Below are 16,988 nucleotides of genomic sequence, written 5' to 3' on the forward strand. Positions count from 1 at the left end.
TAAGGACAATCACGAGAGATTATAAGGTTCATTATAAGCAATCCCTAAGTAAAGTTCAAAATACTAGGTGAAAAGTATTCTTTGGTAACATACCAGAGGAATTTTATAGTATTCCGACGTATCCCGACCAAGCGGTCTTGCATTTGTTGGATAAATATACGTCACAATCTAAGGAACAAATGAAAATAAAATTAAATTAGTTCCAAATAAAATAAAGTACAATGCCGGACCATAGTTCTGGCATGGTCGAACTGAACCGAAACTGAAGACCAAATTTGAAACGCTTCCGGCATAATAATTTCATTGGAAATCAACGCCGGAAGCTGGTGTGCCGGCATGCTCATTACCTAAGATTCCACGCCGGTACACAATGCCGGCGTAGTCCATAATTAATGAACCACGCCGATATTTAACTTTCGATGTCACTAATTCCTGTATGTTTTTTTGAGGTGCTGGCATGGTAACTTTAATATTGAACCATGCCGGTAGTATATTAAGTAGAATATTATGTGGTTGAATACAATGCCGGCATGCATTTCAAAATGGGGGATATTATAGGCCGACATGGATGTAGTATGAATACCATGCCAGTATGGGTGCTGCCGGCGTTGTATTCATATTACGTCCATGCCGGCACCGAGCTTTTTCAGCAGCAAAAATGGTGAATTCAAAAAAAAATAATCAAATTTCGACACATTAGCACTTGTACTTGAGTATTGGGAGTGATTGCATGTTGAACTCGTTTACTTTTTTTGGGTTGGTTCTTCATGAAACACCTCATGCTCATAAAAATCATGACCTAAGGCTGTTGGTTCCACAAATAACATCATTAGCTGAAGATTCAAGATATACTCCTTGTTGTAGTTGAGCTAAAGATTCAACAATATTTCTCTCTTCACTATCATCCACATTTTCACCAAAAAAATATTTCTCTCAATTTTTTTCCCTCCTTCTACTCTCACCTCACTCAAATAATAATCTTATAAATTTCCTGATTAGTAAGGGATAAATCAGGAATTAGTTAAAATACATATATAAAAGGAGTGACCCTGATTTGATATTTAAATCCCGGTTTTATACTTTTCCTCTATTCCCAATTAATTTAACTATTTCCCAACCGCGCGTTCTTTTTTTGACACATTATTTTTATGACAATTTTTTATTTCAACTATGACCATGACGATTCGTTCCATATTTCAACTAGACTGGGTGAAATTTTTTCCTTGACAATCATGGTCTTCAATTTCAACCCTGACAACTTTTTAATTTTTTTCCAAAAAATTTGATGCTTGTAAAATCGCCGTGATCTGTTATTTGAACCACGGCGACTTTTGCAGCATTCGCTATGGTTAACGACAACAAGACACCAGTATGATACCCAAACAACATGTGGTTAACGTAGTCAAAGGCGCTTCCCAAAACCACGCAGGCTGATACAAGAAAAACCGGGTGTAAACTCCTGCAGATCAATTAAATTGCTAGGTACGCATCTCACTCAGGACTCCCAAATTTGGACCCTATACCTATTATGCAAAGTCAATCATATGAATGATATTCCTTCCATAATGCCGTATCAGTGGACATTCCCATGCGCTGTACAAAAGATAAGCAAGAGTTTCTTTCATGATGTCGCATTAGTGGGCATTCCATGCGCTGTACTTGAACTTTTCCGTGACTTGTGCTTGGATTTCTTCTCCCGTTTCTTACTGCTGCAAGCAATGAACAACAACCAGACATGATCAAACATCTGAGAGCAAGAAGGGAACGGAAGTAAGAAAATTGTTCAGAAAGCGTACTCTTCCTGTGAGCTTGGATCCAAACAGGATTTGAGTTTCCGGTCAGTATGCCTCATATCCTTCGCCGTAGGTATCTTAAGTTTCATCACCTGATCAACAAATGAGAAAACCCAGAACAAGATAGTTAGTACCTCAAATCAGCAACTAAAGTGTAGTTTAAACATCCCTAGAAATCTTAGGATGCTTAAACCATAAAAGATCTGGGGCTGAGCTAGGGATGGACCCTACTCCAAGCGATGATTGGTTGTGTCAAGATGAATGTATGGATTATTATTTTCATGGTTATAGCAAATGGTCAAGACAAAATACGCCACCTTAAATACAAGAGTGTAATGTAAAATATACCGAATAATCTATAGCGTTCAGACACTCGATCAACTCTGAGATGTTATGATTGGAATGCTGACGAGAATACATGTTTTCCAAGTACCTGCAAAGATTTATACAATTGCGGTTGACTAAAAACATAAATTTAAAAACGATAGGAACATTCTAATGAAAGACAACGCAGACACTAATTTGAAGGTTAATTTACAGAACAATTCAGAACCTTGGGAAATCGACTACTGTATGCACATCATTTGCCTTGCGCAAGGCAGCTAATGCTAACTGCATATAAACAACAAAAGTGGACAGAGCTTTAAGCATCAACTTTTTTACAATTTAAGAAACCAGCATAACAAATGATCTGAATACCTGCCCAGGAGGAAAAAGGAGGGGTGCATCCGTAAGCATTGTTTTATCTACTTCCAACTTGGCTCTTTCTTGTAAATCCTACCAAAATACCAACAACAGCCAAGTAAAATTGCATAGAAAGGGCAAGTTGGACTCAGATTGAGCAGTTATGAAAATCTAGAGCATGATCCTATGTCACCATTTTTTTTCCTGTGTCAGTAGAACGCTGTTTTCTGTTTTAACTGAAAGATATTAGCATAACACTGACATGTAATGCTAAAGAGTAAAGAATAGCAAAACTATATAAGGAAGACCACTATGCATGACTTGTTCCTTTGAATAATACCCATGAAACAATATCAGTTACAATTAGATGATAGTATACTGCTCTTTAGATAAATCATCTTGATGTAGATCACAAACCCAAAAAGAAACAACCTCAAACAAGGAATAACCGAATAAAGTATACAGAAGAAAATCACCAATTACCTTCAATATTTGTAGCGTATCATCCTTTGCTCGGCAGAAATCCTACATAACCAACAGTATGTTAACCGATGTACAGATTATAGATGAAAGGGAAGTACTCCTGCTTAATGAGAATCAATAGTTTGCCGCGAACATACAGAAACATAGTGGTTCAAAAAACAGTAAAAATGCTCAATTCACCTCCATATCATCAATAAAACCTTCAATGGAACGATATGGTGCATACACAATAAGATCGAATCCTAGACTCTGCAAAAGCCATTGAAACAGTAAAGAAATTGATATCCTCGTAAATCAACAAAATAGATATGTTAGATGTGTCCATGCCTGAAGAACTATCATCTCATTATTGAGAATCACTTGATGATCCTGTTGAATCCCTTTGCCGAGCTCTTCTGCTGAGACATGGTTTTCCTCTACTTTGCATGACGTATATACACATGTTAACCTGTACATATGGAAGAGGTAGCTGGACTAAATGACTAAAAGATCACAAATAAAGAGGCCATCCTGGTTAAGGGAAAACAAAAGAGATGTGAAAAATTAAAACATGCGGATAGCCTATGCTGCAACTTATCGCTTACAAAACATCTTACATTATGTGCTTTGGGTGATGCTCCATAACAGACCATTGTAGATAAAACCTTTTGAAGTATGTGATGGCTGTTGCCTGCAAACAGTAGAAAATTCACATTTTCAATAAAAGAAGATGGTCGTGCGGTTTGTGCCTGATATACAACGTACTTGTATAACTTTTCGACTGAAAATCACAGACCTGAATTTTATGTGGGAATCCAAATGCTCCACAAACTTCCTGGATTTTATGCTCATAGAATACCCGCATAAGTTGCTCTTCTTCAGTACTTAGTGGCTTAGGAAAAGAGTGTTTTTCAGCTTGTGTTATGTCAAATTGAGGCTCGGGGTAAGACAACGACCCATCAATGTCTACTTCCATACGTGTGGACCCATACTTCAACACACAAAAAAGATTACACAATTTAGATCAACCAGGATTAGGTTATTTCCTTCTTATACCAAGTACAATCACCATTTTAGCCTTTCTAAGAAAATAGCAATACCACCCGCCCACTTAGAGAGTGGACACTGAAAGTTTGCAGTTTCGGACAAACAGACTTTACAAATAAACACTGAAGTAAAGCAAAAGTTTCAAATGGAATCAGAAAATGTGAATCTTTTTACCTGATGTAGTGTTCTCACAGCTCTTTGATTACTGACCTGGTATTTTTCCAACTACTCATAAAGAAAGTGGACAATTAAAATAATTGCATTAGTTACTCTAACCATAATTGCATAGAACTAGGAATAAGAAAATACGATGTGTGTGTGTGTGTGTGTGTGTGAGAGAGAGAGAGAGAGAGAGAGAGAGAGAGAGAGAGAGGGGTGCTGGGGTGGGGGTGGGGGTGGACGTAGTCGAGTTTTACCAGATCATGCGGGGTGAAAATCCACTTAGATCGATGAGTCGAGGTCTGAAAATCTGACATTGTAAACTGGGATTTTCACAGCTTGTCCTTCCAGAGAAAGAGAAAGGGAGAGTGAATGTGGTAACTGAAAAGAGCAAAAATTTGATCCAAATGGATTACAAGAGGGAAATGTAAAATGAGATACTTTTAGTGAATAATTTATTTATACACGATGTCAAAGAAACTTATACATAATGCCAACAGAAAATCTTTAAGACTTCTGCTACAAGCTACGGTGTTTGATCCACATACGAAAAGTTGAACTTATCCAGGAATTAGAAAGGATGCTAACTGTAACTTTCTTATGTATATGTCGTAAAAGGAGACCGCATGCAGCCCAGGGATTCAGAGAGTGGAAGCATTGTAGCAGCCCCAATTTCTCGGCTAAACAAAAGGTGCTTAGGCCCTTGCCAAGGAGCATCCTAGGGAATTAGGGCAAGAATAATGCAATGCAAAGGATAAAACTTCATGGTGAAATTTATTGGAGTCCCTAAGAAAAGTCACTGTAACCTTGTTATTAAGTTTCAATGGAAGTTGCTGTTGTTTGCCACAAAAAGAAAAGGGTAAAACTTCACCAAATTGTTTAATGTCTTGCTTTTTGTTTTCTTATTGTGATATGACTTCATTATATCTCATATTGGTTACATATAAATATGCAGGTAAATCTCTATAGTACATGTATCCTGAGCGTGCATAGTGTGTCGTCTATGCGCTGATGCATGGGGCACATGGCTTGGCACCTCGCCTCCAGCCTCAGACAACATAGTTGAAGTAAAATCTAGAAACACTTAGGCCACTAAAGTTCGGGATTTCGAAAGACAAACCCCAGAGACAGCACTAGAAAAATGTCACACAGAGTGAAATTGAGAAAATATACGTAGCTTATAAAGTACCAGTTTCAACGCTGTGAAAGAAACCAAAGAAATTTTAAGTGAAGAAAAGAAGTAAGATCACAGAAACACAAAAGTTCTAACTTTTTTTACTGCTTTGACTCTTCAATTACAATATTCTCACCAAGTGCTATTAAGTAGGTTATTACAGAGACACAGACATCAGATTTTCTTCTGTCTCTCAGTAATAACCCTTAAACATTTATATCTTCTTTATTTATCTTCTCTGATGAGACACAATAGGATCTGAGTTTTTAGGACCACTATCACTATACGAATCGATAGCATAGAGTAGTCATACAATCCAAGTATAGAATTCATCAATAAGACTGTACAGTAGCTCATGACACTGTTGTATCCACTAGGCCTGAAGTACATTGTTCCTTCTTCAAATCTAAGTACACGAATTTCATACGAGTGGCTTAAAGTCTAACTTCGATAAAAAATTTCAATTGCCCATCTAAAACTTAAGTCATTCTAAAACTATTATTCAATTAAATCTTTAGTGTACACAAAGTGTAATGGGTATGCATAGACTGGCGGGGAGACAAGGTTGTATTTGGTAAAAAAAACTAAAAAGGGACGGAGGGAATAATAATTATAATGATACTCAAATCAAGATGCAGTGTGACTAAAAGAACAAGTAACAAAGGAAACCACATTTTTATCTAAATTACCTTTGAATTCTGGATGTCTCTCTTGTTACTTTTCCCAATTAAAACGAGCGCCTTTATAACAATGTAGAATACCCGTCCCTGTTAAGCAGAGAGCAACAAGTCTGTCAGAAATTTCGTCGAACAACTCACATTCAACCACAGGACAGCAGCTTCGATGGTTGTGAAATACCTAAAGGAACTCCAAATCCCAGCAGGAAGTTACAAAATTCAGTGTCTTCCTAACCGAACTACCCACAAAGAAATTTGATTACGATGCAATATCTAATGTGTTCTGAAAACTAGGATTATAAAGAAGAGATAATTAGGGCAGCAGTGCGGATTGTTTTTAAATTGGGATGGGGAGGGGGTTAATATCTCGACTGTACCTGAAACTCCCAAAAGAATCCACAACCAATATGCCTCTTGTTTTCGATTTTGGTATTGCTACTGTCCCTCGTCGTTCAAAACAAGGAGAAAGAAACAGAAGTTCAGGGTAAAGAGAAGTAGTTTCCTGTGGAGGATACACTGGGGTGGGGGAGGATTTTCACCTTGTTCCAGCCGTGCACAAACTGAGCCATTCGGGTTTGTGAAGTGTGTTGGACCTGTACAGAGTAATGACGGATACCCAGCAAATTCGTACCCAGCCAGGAAATTCTTCAGCGGGATTTCAGGGTTTTGGCCTCAAGTAAGTATCCTAGGTGGGTACGATGTAAACATTTGCTAGTCAAACGTTTGCAGTGGTACCAAACACAGATGCAACAAGGTCTTGTCTTCTTCTTTGTTAGAAAGCCTGGGTTTCCACTAGTTGCTTCCGCAAAATGACCACCGCCATGAAAGCCGGCTCGTTCCAGATCAGTAGCATCTCTTACGCAACCTCCACAATATTAAGCAGCATTTTTCCATTCTACTCCTGTTTCTAATCGAAAAAGACGCACCTCTCGGGGTTTTGTGAGTTTTTCTTCTTTACTGTACAAGTATATAAAATTTGTTCGGAAATTGTTTCTGATTGAGTAGATCAGAATCATCAACCTAAATGATGAGTCTTTTTTCTTCTTTAGTAAAAAAAAAAGAATGATCTTTTGTATTATTAATCAAGAAAAAGTATTTTCATATTTCCTCCTCTCCAGTAGGCTTCTTTCATTTACAATGTAATTGTGTAGAACACTGAAAAGATTAACCACTGTGGGGATGGTGAGGAGAGATGTAATTTACATCCCAGAGGAGCTTTAATTGGAGATACCATTGTTTCTGGTACACAAGTTCCTATCTCAATGGGAAATGTCCTACCTTTGAGTGAGGTTTGAACCACTGATTCACGTAACTGGAAGTAACCAATCAGGTTTATGTAGAAACTTAGAAATCAATCTCTAATCGAATTTGAGTTGTTGAGCTAATTAATTAATTAAGGGAGAAAAGAAGATGAAAAGGCTTGATAAAATAACACAAAATATCATCCCTAAAGACCTTTTCCAATTAACCAAGAGGAAATGTTGCACATTTATAGCATGTCTTCAGTGATTGAATACAAGGGATATTGTTTGGTATATGACTCTTATCCATGATGATTCACTTACGAGTTTGTTTCCTGATTCCGCTATAATATTTGATGTGGTGGCAAGAGTTGAGAATATAAGTTTCTTTATTTTTGTTTCAGTCATGAAAGCTGCCCAAGTATATTTATGTGCTCATCATTTTAATGGAAGATTGAAAGTAATAACCTTTTCTTTATGCAGGGCGGAGGAGGTGGTTCTAAGGGTTCCCGAAAGGTAAGAACTTGTGGAATGTTTTATGAAAAAAACACATAGTTGTTTATCCCTTGTTGATTAGCTTATATAAAATGGTTTTTGAAATCTCATGTGTGTCTTAGACTGAAGCATTTTAGCTATATGATTCATGCTCAAAATAAATAAGGTATGTGAACATGAAACTGGGGGTAGACGACAAACTAAAAACCCATGTAACTGAGACTCAACACACTTGGAGATTGCTCACAGGGACAAGTATCATATTGGCCCAAATTCATCTAGTAAAACTCAGGCTCAGGCACTGTTAGCAGTTAGAACTTGTCGTCTTTGACGGAGGTTGCAGTGTCAATATGGCGATTCTTGCTTAATCCTGTGCCAACTACAAAAGTGGTGAGCCGTGGGTCCTTGATCATACTCTTGCTTTGGCTTTGTCTCAAGCTATAGCAAGGTTACTGATTTGGTTAAAAAAAAATTACATAGAAAAATCTAACGTAGGTAGTTTGACAAAGTATTATGCTAGAAATGGTTAATGATGTATCTACTGACAAATTTGAATTAAGCTCGAGTGTAGTTGATTACTAAGGAAATAATTAAATAAGCTCTATTGAGAAACTGGTAGACGTCGTAAGTGAAAATGCTGTAAAGTGAGTACAAGGAAACCAAGTTAATAACCTCTAACAAAAGTTAAAATGAAAACAGGAACGTGTCCTAGTAGGAAGTAACATTCGTGTTCTGCAATCTGCATCTTAAATATGTTTCCATCACTTCTTAATTGATAGTCTGTTAACTAACTAGTTTCATTGCCTACATTGTGCTCTCTCCAGAGGCCTAAGAATTATACAAAAAGATTCGGAAAAATGCATGCGAAGGAGACATTATTACGCAATGCTAGTGCTTTTGCAGAGTGCCTATTCCAGGTTCTCATCTACTACCATCATTGTGGTGTTCGCTCTTTTTTTTTTGTTGTTGTTGTTTAATTAAGCGTAGCTTCTATTTACATGGTATAATCATCTTAATTCTCTTCGATATCGACCTAACTGACATTGAACATACATCGTTATTTGTCTTAAGGAATAAGGATGAATTTTGTAATGGAATGTACTCTCGCTCTCTCTGTTCCCCTGACACATACAATAGGTTCCCATGTCCAATCTAAGATCTATTTTTGATCTTTAATTTTTCCTTTTCTGCCCTTTCTAAATAAGGGTGCTCAAGTCTTTATTTTTTGCAGGTATAATCGTACTTGATTCCAATAATATGTTTCAAAAGCCTTTTATTAATGAACCACAAGAAGATGAGAATTTTTTTCTGTTCTTTGGATTTGTTACTTTGGTTTTTTGTTGTATCAACCAAATTCAGTATCAAAACAATTTCTAACTTTGTAGGCTATTTGCTTTCGATGATTCCAGAGTTGGCGAGATGATGATGATAGCCAACCATCTTCCAGTGAAGGCAACTCATGGTTCAAAAGATACTGGCCTAAGGAACCTAAGAAGAACTCAACTGGTTCCCAGGGATCTCGATGGGAAACTTATAGGGGTAGAAGAGGTAAATATGTATTTTCTCTTTATTCAATGATGATAACTACATGCCTATCCTGTTCGGCATTCACTAGAAACAATCTAGAGAGCAGTTTCTATGTTTGTGTCCTATATTGAGATTAAACCTGCTTAGAGCAATTGTAGTGGTATATGTATCTATATTTATATCTACCCTTGAATTTGGAGGAGAGAGGGTGTATGAAAAACACCTCCTTTAAATTTACTATGAAATTGTTTACTCACCAGGAACTTTGCATAATCCTCAGCTTTACCACATAATTACAATTGTTTGTCACTCACTCTTTTGATAAATAACCAAAATATTCACGCTATTTACCGCTCAGTGCCTTATCATTACTTTTCTATTAACAATATGTACTTGGAATGCTTAACTCATTTTTGTTTATGTCTAAATTTTAAATAGAAATAGATATGCAAATCACCATTGAGGAGAAAAACTTTTCCACGCATTCCCATAAAATTTCCATTGTGGCCATCCAAAAAAGAAAAACAAATGATTTTGATTTTCTCCATGGTCCATATATATGCTACACTTGGTTTGCATCACATGAGCCAAAGTTGAATATTGTTATAAAGTATCTTTGGAATGGTCAGGATCATCTTATTGGTTAGTTGTCAATGTGCTGATTATCCAATTACCCTTTGAGTGGTAGGTCCTACTCTATGAACTGCAGAAGACGTTTTAAAGTTCTTATTGTTTGTGATACCAAAAATTGTAACCTGGTGCAATTTTTTATCTCGAGTTTGTTATTCAGAATTTCTTAAGTCCACCAAGCAAGCAAGCAAGCAAGCATTGTATTATATTTCAATGCTCGCATACTTATGCTTTCTAATCTTGTCGAGGGAAGGAGTCTTTCAATTCTGCGACGCCAGCGATGAAGAAGTTGAGACCAAATTTGGATCTGCTTTTCACAGGTAGAGATTTACCTCCTTTTTAAATGACGATTATTTTCAGTGGTGGAACTCATCAGGCTATTCATATAACAGTAGGAGCTCTCAGAATACGAGATACAGATTTGAAGATGACTATGAAACCTATGAAGATTTCAGTGATAGTTCCAACTCTTCCGCTTCTGATTTAGCATCCGACCGGCTAGCCCTTGGGTTGAGTGCATTTGGTCCCCTAAAACTCAACGATGTCAAAAACGCGTAACATTTCTTATTGAGTTTTTTTTGTCAATGCTGCAATGGGTGCATTAGCCAGCACCAGGGATGTAACAAGAAAGTATGTGGGTTTTTCAGATATAGATCGTGTGCCCTTAGGTGGCATCCAGATCGTCATCAAGGTTGCTCAAAGGTATCTTTCCTTACCATCTGATTGTTATTTATTTGTATCATTTTTCCTACCCATTTACGAGGGTTATAGTTCATATTGTTAAGTATTTTATTCGATTTCTCTGTTGTTCTGCAAAACTAACTACCTGTTACAATCGACCAGGATCTTGCAGAGGAAAAGTTTAAGCTCTGTAGTGCGGCATACCAATCTTTATGTGATAAATTGAATTAGAAATAATACAATTTCTGATCCTATCAACTAAGCATGAGTGCCTCCTTAAAAGAATAGTTCTCTGTTCATGGCCAACCACACCAACCATATACTGAAGTGACGCTGCATAAAATTGTTCTTGGCGGTTGTGATCTTATAAGGTCATGCATGGTGTAACACTTCGGTCAAAGGAGAAGGTGCCATCTTCCATCCCATGCCAGTGAAAGCCATTTTCAATATCTGAATATAAGAAAACAAGGTATTTGATTTTTCTTGTAAGGCTATTCTGTTGGCATTGTTAATCTAGATACACTGGTTTTAGTGGGAACTAGTAGATCGCCCTTGCCAATTGACCTGCCATTTCGATGTTTAAGTTTTAGCCTCAAATCTGTGCTACCTTGATATTTGAGAAGCAACTCCCCCAAAACCTTGCCATTCCAAGTTGCTAAAGAAAAATTGATGCCCTGGTAATGTATGTAACATCAATTTTCGAGTGTGTGCCATTGTATCTTGACATGGCTACTAAATTGGATTTGCATAGGGTCTAACAGTTTGCCTCTTAGGGTAGGATCAGTCATTCATTCAGAACAAGTCATGCGGAAGAATTCATATCTGTTCTTGCCTTTTTGAAGACTGGGTATTCCGGGGAGCTCAGTACCTTGGTTATTTGAATTTGTTTTTTTTAATAAGGATAAGTTATTAGTGTTGGATTTCTTGTCGAGTTGTTTCCATTTTGTGAGGAAATTTGCTCTGAATTGTATTAAAACTGACAGTTGTCCTCATAGTTTACGAAAGAGATGAGAATTGTATTAAAACTGCTTTTATGCTCCTCTGATGGCTTTGCCTCATGGGCAACTGCTCCTTTGGTCTCTCTAGAGACTTTACCCCATATAACTGAAGGGCGGTATTGTTCCGACCTGTAGTTTTTTTTTTTTTTTTCTAGAGACTTTAATATCCTTACACTAAAATAAATTCTTGATTCTTCTTCCGGACAATCTATAGCCGGCCACATAAAAGCAGGCTTGTCATTTGGTAGAATTGGTGGGGCAGTTTCGCCTTTAAAAATTCTCAATGCAACATTCATGGAGGGTCTCTTGTTGGGATTTGGATGGCAACATGCTAACCCTAACATAAGTACTCTCCTGCTTGATCCTTGCTGAAATTAAGTTCTAATCGAGGATCCATGGCTTCAAGGATGTGTTGTTTGCCGTGTAAATCCAATACCCAGTCAATAATGCAGTTTCCTACGTACTGATGGTTTTTGTCCTGTTGGAGTTTATTTCCAGGCCTCCTTCCGCACGAGACTTCCATTACAAAGACGCCAAAGCCGTAAACATCTGTTTCAACAGTTGCTCTATTGGTAAGGAAACATTCTGGAGCCCTATACCCATATGTTCCAGCAATTACCTTCGTGGAGTAATGAGTTTCCCCATCTTGTTGAACAGTACGAGCCAATCCGAAATCTCCCAGCTTAGCGTTGAATTCTGCATCCAACATAACACTGCTTGCTTTTACGTCCCTGTGCAAGACTCTCTTCTCGCATCCATCGTGAAGATAATCCAAAGCCGAAGCCACCCCACAAATTATGTTAAATCTTCTTTCCCAACTAAGTATTATTTCAGGTGCTTTCCTGCTGTCATGATCAGGATACATGAACTTGTCTAGACTTCCATTTGGCATGAGCTTGTAAATTAGTAGGAGTTCATCATTTTCATAGCACCACCCATACAGTTTTACGAGATTCCTGTGTTCAAGGTGGCTAATTATTGTTGCCTCAGATATGAATTCTTCCTTCCCTTGACGTGAATCCTCTGACACTCGTTTTATGGCAACCTCCATATTGATCTGCTTCAAAAATCCCTTGTACACTGTCCCAAAGCCTTCTTTCCCAAGCTTGTTTATGGGATCATAATTTCTGGTCGCTGATTTGAGCTCCTTCAGCGGGAAACTGCATGGTGATGCTGTACTGCTTTCAAGTCTATATATTATATATGGATCCCGACGTTTCTTTTTGTTTTCTTCCCGTTTCCATACTAAGTAGCCTGCAAGACCACATAAAACAACAATAACCAATGTGGGTATCATGATCCATAACCATAAGAGTTGTTTTTGTAATGAAATTCCATTTTCCACATTTGTAGAATTGAAACTCCAAGATTTAACACAGTTAAGTTCAACTTGGCTCCCTGTTGAAGCAGAGAATCCTACATAAACATCCTCAGGAAGATGCTTTGTAAGGTCAATATCTACTGAAAGTGTTGGATTTGTTGTGTTAACTTCGGTTCCATTGCTCATAGAAACAAATATATTCATCCTTTTTTAATTTCCATCATATTCGACAATGACCTTCACGTTAGTTCCACTTAAAACCTCAACACCATAGCTTCTTAACGGGACCTGAGAAATCGATTTGATGCTGTTTATGTTCAGCCCTAGGTGGTTGCTGTCAGCATCCTCCATGTAGCTTTTCTTGGTGTCAAATTCAACTGCGACTATCTCTGCTTCTTTAGTCCCATTGGTAGTTGCATTTACGATACCAAGCCATTGTCCTTCACTATTAACCGGAACTGCATCATCTGCTGTCACCTCCAGGATCAGGTTTGCCCATTATATTGAGCTCAAAAGTCGTGTTGAAGGAAGCTACTGACTTGTTTATTTTTCTCCAAAGCTTCAATTTTTCTGCATAACACACACGTCCAGACAGATTCGACATATTGGCGTTACTAGAGTCATATGTCACTTGTAAAGCATCCACGGCTATACTTGAGTTTGCTGTAAATAAAAAATCTGGAAAGTACCTGATTGGTATGATTGGGTAGCTGAAGTTCAAGCTATGAACAACAGCAACATTACCCATGACCAGCAAGAAACAGAAAAACGGATTGGTGTAAAACATAATATATCAATCACACAGACGCTCATAGGCTAAGTATTTGAATTCTACTTGCCTTGCTATACCCTATTAGGAGAGTTTATCGATGAAGATTCGGATTTTCGATTAGAGTTCTTTCAAGAAAATGGAAGTCATCGACATTTTAGATAGGTTAGAAGAAGAACTGTAGTCATTGACAATTAGAGTTGTTGTCATGGTTGCTTCTCGGAAACCTTCCAATGCTGATTTGTTTTATTTATGATATACTTATATATTATCTGTTGTCAACCTGATGACAACAAGAACTAGTTGAGGGATTTACCCCGTGGGTTTACTACATCGTGCGGAGCTGTTGTTCCGCCACTCAATGGCTTTGAATGAATAATATCTACCATTTAATATTAACATAGTTACGAAAACTTCACTCAGGTTCAGGGACATTTTGACGGTTGTTCTGGTTGCATTTGCAACAGGTTTGAGTAGCTACTAAACTTGTGTTTTTCTAGGCTGGTTATCCGACTCAGAAACGCTCCAAGGATACATAGGGGGCGTTATATACTTTGCGGCTGGACATGTGATCTTTTCTTTTTCTTTCTTGAAAAGGCAAATGATTGATTGGTCAGCCAGCAGATACATTATTGTGAGTTCTTTTGTAAAGCCTATGCATGGTAAAAACTGCACGGTCAGCCGCTCAGAATTGATGTTGTTTTCTTTTCTTTTGAAGAGCAAGAAAGATTTCAGAAATATACCAAACTGATGAAGTGTAGAGAACCAAAAAATACAAAGAGAACATGAAGAAATCACACTTAAGAGTATAACCGACAAAACAGAAAAAAAAACAGAGCAATTTGATTATCTACTTATTTATAGGCATCCATTCGAATCAGCCTAATCATCTTTGATAGAAAAACTATCAGGCCCTGCAATAACAGTTACCAACTGCAGGCACACACTTATAAAACACATGTATAATTGGCATATCTTACTGAGGCAGTGTAAGCAAGTATACGTAGATGCCTTGCAGCATAATCTCGAACCAACGGAAATGCCAAACTACTGACAATTGTAGCTTTCTAAATGTTAAAAAAAATAAAATATTTTCTTACATCTTATACACCAGAATACTTGCCTGACATACCCTTTTCTTGATTATCATCTCCTGAATCAATGTCATCGTTCCCATTAATCTGCTTAGAAACAGCAGAATCGTGTTGCACTGGGACGATACTAACTCCGGTAACAGATTGCTGATAAAGAACTCCGCCCACAATTGTGAAAAGCAAGCAAACCAAACCAAGAGGACTAGCATGTTTATCCCAAATCAACACATTAATTGCAACTGTAAGAAATTTATTCACCACACCAGTAACTGTAAAAGCAGTTGCAGAAACTGCCTTTCTTGCCGCAAATCCAAAGAAACTAATGAGCAATCCAAACAAGCACGACAACAATACAGCGAAAAATGCACCAGATCCAACCCAATTATCGGTATTAGATTCCCACGCAGCATAGACATCAACATACTCTCCCGTTAAGATCCACAATATCGGGGCCATCATCAAAGATAACAAATTGTTATAGAATACAAAACCCCAAGTGTTCAATCCAAGATTTGTGACCATATGTTTGATGTAAACCATCTCGGTAGTGATTGTTACCAAATAAGCAAATGCCCATGAATAAGCGGTTAAACTAAAACCGGAATCAGTTGAAACGTATCCAATAGCACCACCCAAGATAACCAACAAAGATACGAAAGTGAGTTTTGAAGGACAAGGTTGTTTTCTAAAAGCAGTATCAGCCAATGCAACCAAAAGAGGCGTCAAAGATCTGAACACAATAAAAGTATCAACATTGGCATGACGAAGTAGATTGGTATTCGTAAAGATGGCTAGAAAGAAAACAGTAGCAGCAGGTAAGAATTTCTTAGCTGTTTCAAATGTGAATGGATCGTGATACAGAAACCCTAATTTTCCAAGAATCCAAACTCCTAAACAAGATGTTAAGTATTGTAAAGCTGTTAGAAGACCAGGGAAATTGAACTGTGTAATTGCATACTTGTTAATGACTGCAAGTAAGCTAGAACAAAGTGCATAACCAATAACTAAACTACTTGTTGCATAGTATTGCTTCGAAGAATCAAATTTAACTGAAGCCATTACTGTAAATCTAATAGATCTAGTAGCATAAGATTAAATCAAATCAAAATACTTGAGATAAGAAATTGAATTTGATACTTTTAATGTATGAAATGAAAATGGAATTTATAAACTCACTGGGGTAAATTCTCTTGAATTAACGGGTAAAGGAGGAGATGAAAACCCTTAAACCCATTGGAGGAAGAAGAGTATTTTAGCACCGACAATAATTGTTTGAATCTCGATCTAACAAATTAATTGAGAGAAAGATAAAAAGAAAAGGAACCAAAACCCTAAAATAATGTGAGATCTGACAACTTCGAGATTCAACAAATATCTTGTTTATATGCCTTGTTCACAATAGAAAAGAAAATATTTTTCTCTCTTTTGCAAAATGTACTACGAAGAAAAATAGAATTGCCACTATGTTTCGCCGTATTTTAAGGACTTCTGCTCAACATCGGTTAATATCGGATATGGGTTTATCTCGGTTAGCACCGATACACTGGTACGACTTTATATCGGGGATATTATCGTTCAAATATCGGTATAATATCGGTTCAAATTTAAAGACTATAATTTTATAACTACCATCAATTTTATCAAAAACACAAGAATAAGTTCAATAACTTTAAAGTTTACTACCTAAAATGATAAATAAACAAGATCAAAATAGAAATAGGAGAATAACAACTTTAAAGTTTACTGCGTAAAATGGTAATTAAACAAGTACAAAGTTCAAACTAGAAACAAAAGAGTAACTTCAACAACTTTAAAGTTTACTACCTAAAATGGTAATTAAACAAGGATATTACAATCTTATTCAAAATCATACGATCCCCTATAGATATCATCATCTTCAGTAACTCCATTAGCTCCATCAAGTAGTCCATAATCAGTTTCTAGCATCAATTGATCAGTATCATATCCATCATACTCATAGTCGGTTGGGTAAGTAGACTTACTTCAAGAGCTACATGCACTTATAATACCAACTGGTCTACTTTCTTCACCAAGAATATCTTGCAAATCATCCAAAGTTCCATCAAGAATATCTTGAAATATCCCCGATATATCGGCCGATACGGCCGATATTGACTACATTGGACGATATTATCGCCAAAATATCATATCGCCGATACAATGCTTATCCTACCTCTCCAAGGCCGATATCCTAAATATCCCCGATATATCGGCC

General features: G+C 37.1%; 3 protein-coding genes and 1 pseudogene across 6 annotated transcripts; 1 reads left to right on the forward strand and 3 right to left on the reverse strand.

The window, feature by feature from the left end:
* Positions 1–1,233: 1,233 nt before the first annotated feature.
* On the reverse strand, positions 1,234–6,513 carry LOC113287384 (cyclin-H1-1-like). 2 transcript variants are annotated; one of them, XM_026536122.1, is made up of 14 exons: positions 6,178–6,513; positions 6,009–6,086; positions 4,403–4,526; positions 4,161–4,211; positions 3,736–3,930; positions 3,557–3,630; positions 3,288–3,408; positions 3,141–3,209; positions 2,961–3,002; positions 2,493–2,570; positions 2,347–2,405; positions 2,142–2,226; positions 1,797–1,885; positions 1,234–1,706 (listed from the first exon to the last, which is right to left on the reverse strand). In XM_026536122.1, exons 3-14 carry the CDS (start codon positions 4,460–4,462, stop codon positions 1,622–1,624), a joined length of 1,008 nt encoding a protein of 335 aa, XP_026391907.1. In that variant the 5' UTR covers positions 4,463–4,526; positions 6,009–6,086; positions 6,178–6,513; the 3' UTR covers positions 1,234–1,621. The 2 variants fall into 2 exon arrangements, with proteins under 2 accessions (XP_026391907.1, XP_026391906.1); XM_026536121.1 differs by having other exon boundaries at positions 1,234–1,709; positions 6,178–6,508.
* A 190-nt stretch (positions 6,514–6,703) lies between these two features.
* LOC113287385 lies at positions 6,704–12,345 on the forward strand. 3 transcript variants are annotated; one of them, XR_003330019.1, is made up of 10 exons: positions 6,704–6,935; positions 7,721–7,753; positions 8,557–8,649; positions 9,142–9,280; positions 10,050–10,209; positions 10,282–10,443; positions 10,537–10,591; positions 10,733–11,039; positions 12,067–12,140; positions 12,226–12,345. XR_003330019.1 is itself a non-coding variant. In XM_026536123.1 (8 exons), exons 3-8 carry the CDS (start codon positions 8,590–8,592, stop codon positions 10,799–10,801), a joined length of 645 nt encoding a protein of 214 aa, XP_026391908.1. In that variant the 5' UTR covers positions 6,704–6,935; positions 7,721–7,753; positions 8,557–8,589; the 3' UTR covers positions 10,802–11,595. The 3 variants fall into 3 exon arrangements, 2 of the variants coding, with proteins under 2 accessions (XP_026391908.1, XP_026391909.1); XM_026536123.1 differs by lacking the exons at positions 12,067–12,140; positions 12,226–12,345 and having other exon boundaries at positions 10,733–11,595; XM_026536124.1 differs by lacking the exons at positions 12,067–12,140; positions 12,226–12,345 and having other exon boundaries at positions 6,707–6,935; positions 10,143–10,209; positions 10,733–11,595.
* On the reverse strand, positions 11,526–13,637 carry LOC113290756 (annotated as a pseudogene).
* An 828-nt stretch (positions 13,638–14,465) lies between these two features.
* Positions 14,466–16,181, reverse strand: LOC113287383 (GDP-fucose transporter 1-like). The gene has a single exon (XM_026536120.1). The coding sequence runs from the start codon at positions 15,809–15,811 to the stop codon at positions 14,762–14,764; it is 1,050 nt and encodes a 349-aa protein (XP_026391905.1). The 5' UTR covers positions 15,812–16,181; the 3' UTR covers positions 14,466–14,761.
* Positions 16,182–16,988: the final 807 nt, after the last annotated feature.

The sequence above is a fragment of the Papaver somniferum genome, chromosome 6 (genome assembly GCF_003573695.1).
Source record: "Papaver somniferum cultivar HN1 chromosome 6, ASM357369v1, whole genome shotgun sequence".
NCBI classification, from domain to species: domain Eukaryota; kingdom Viridiplantae; phylum Streptophyta; class Magnoliopsida; order Ranunculales; family Papaveraceae; genus Papaver; species Papaver somniferum.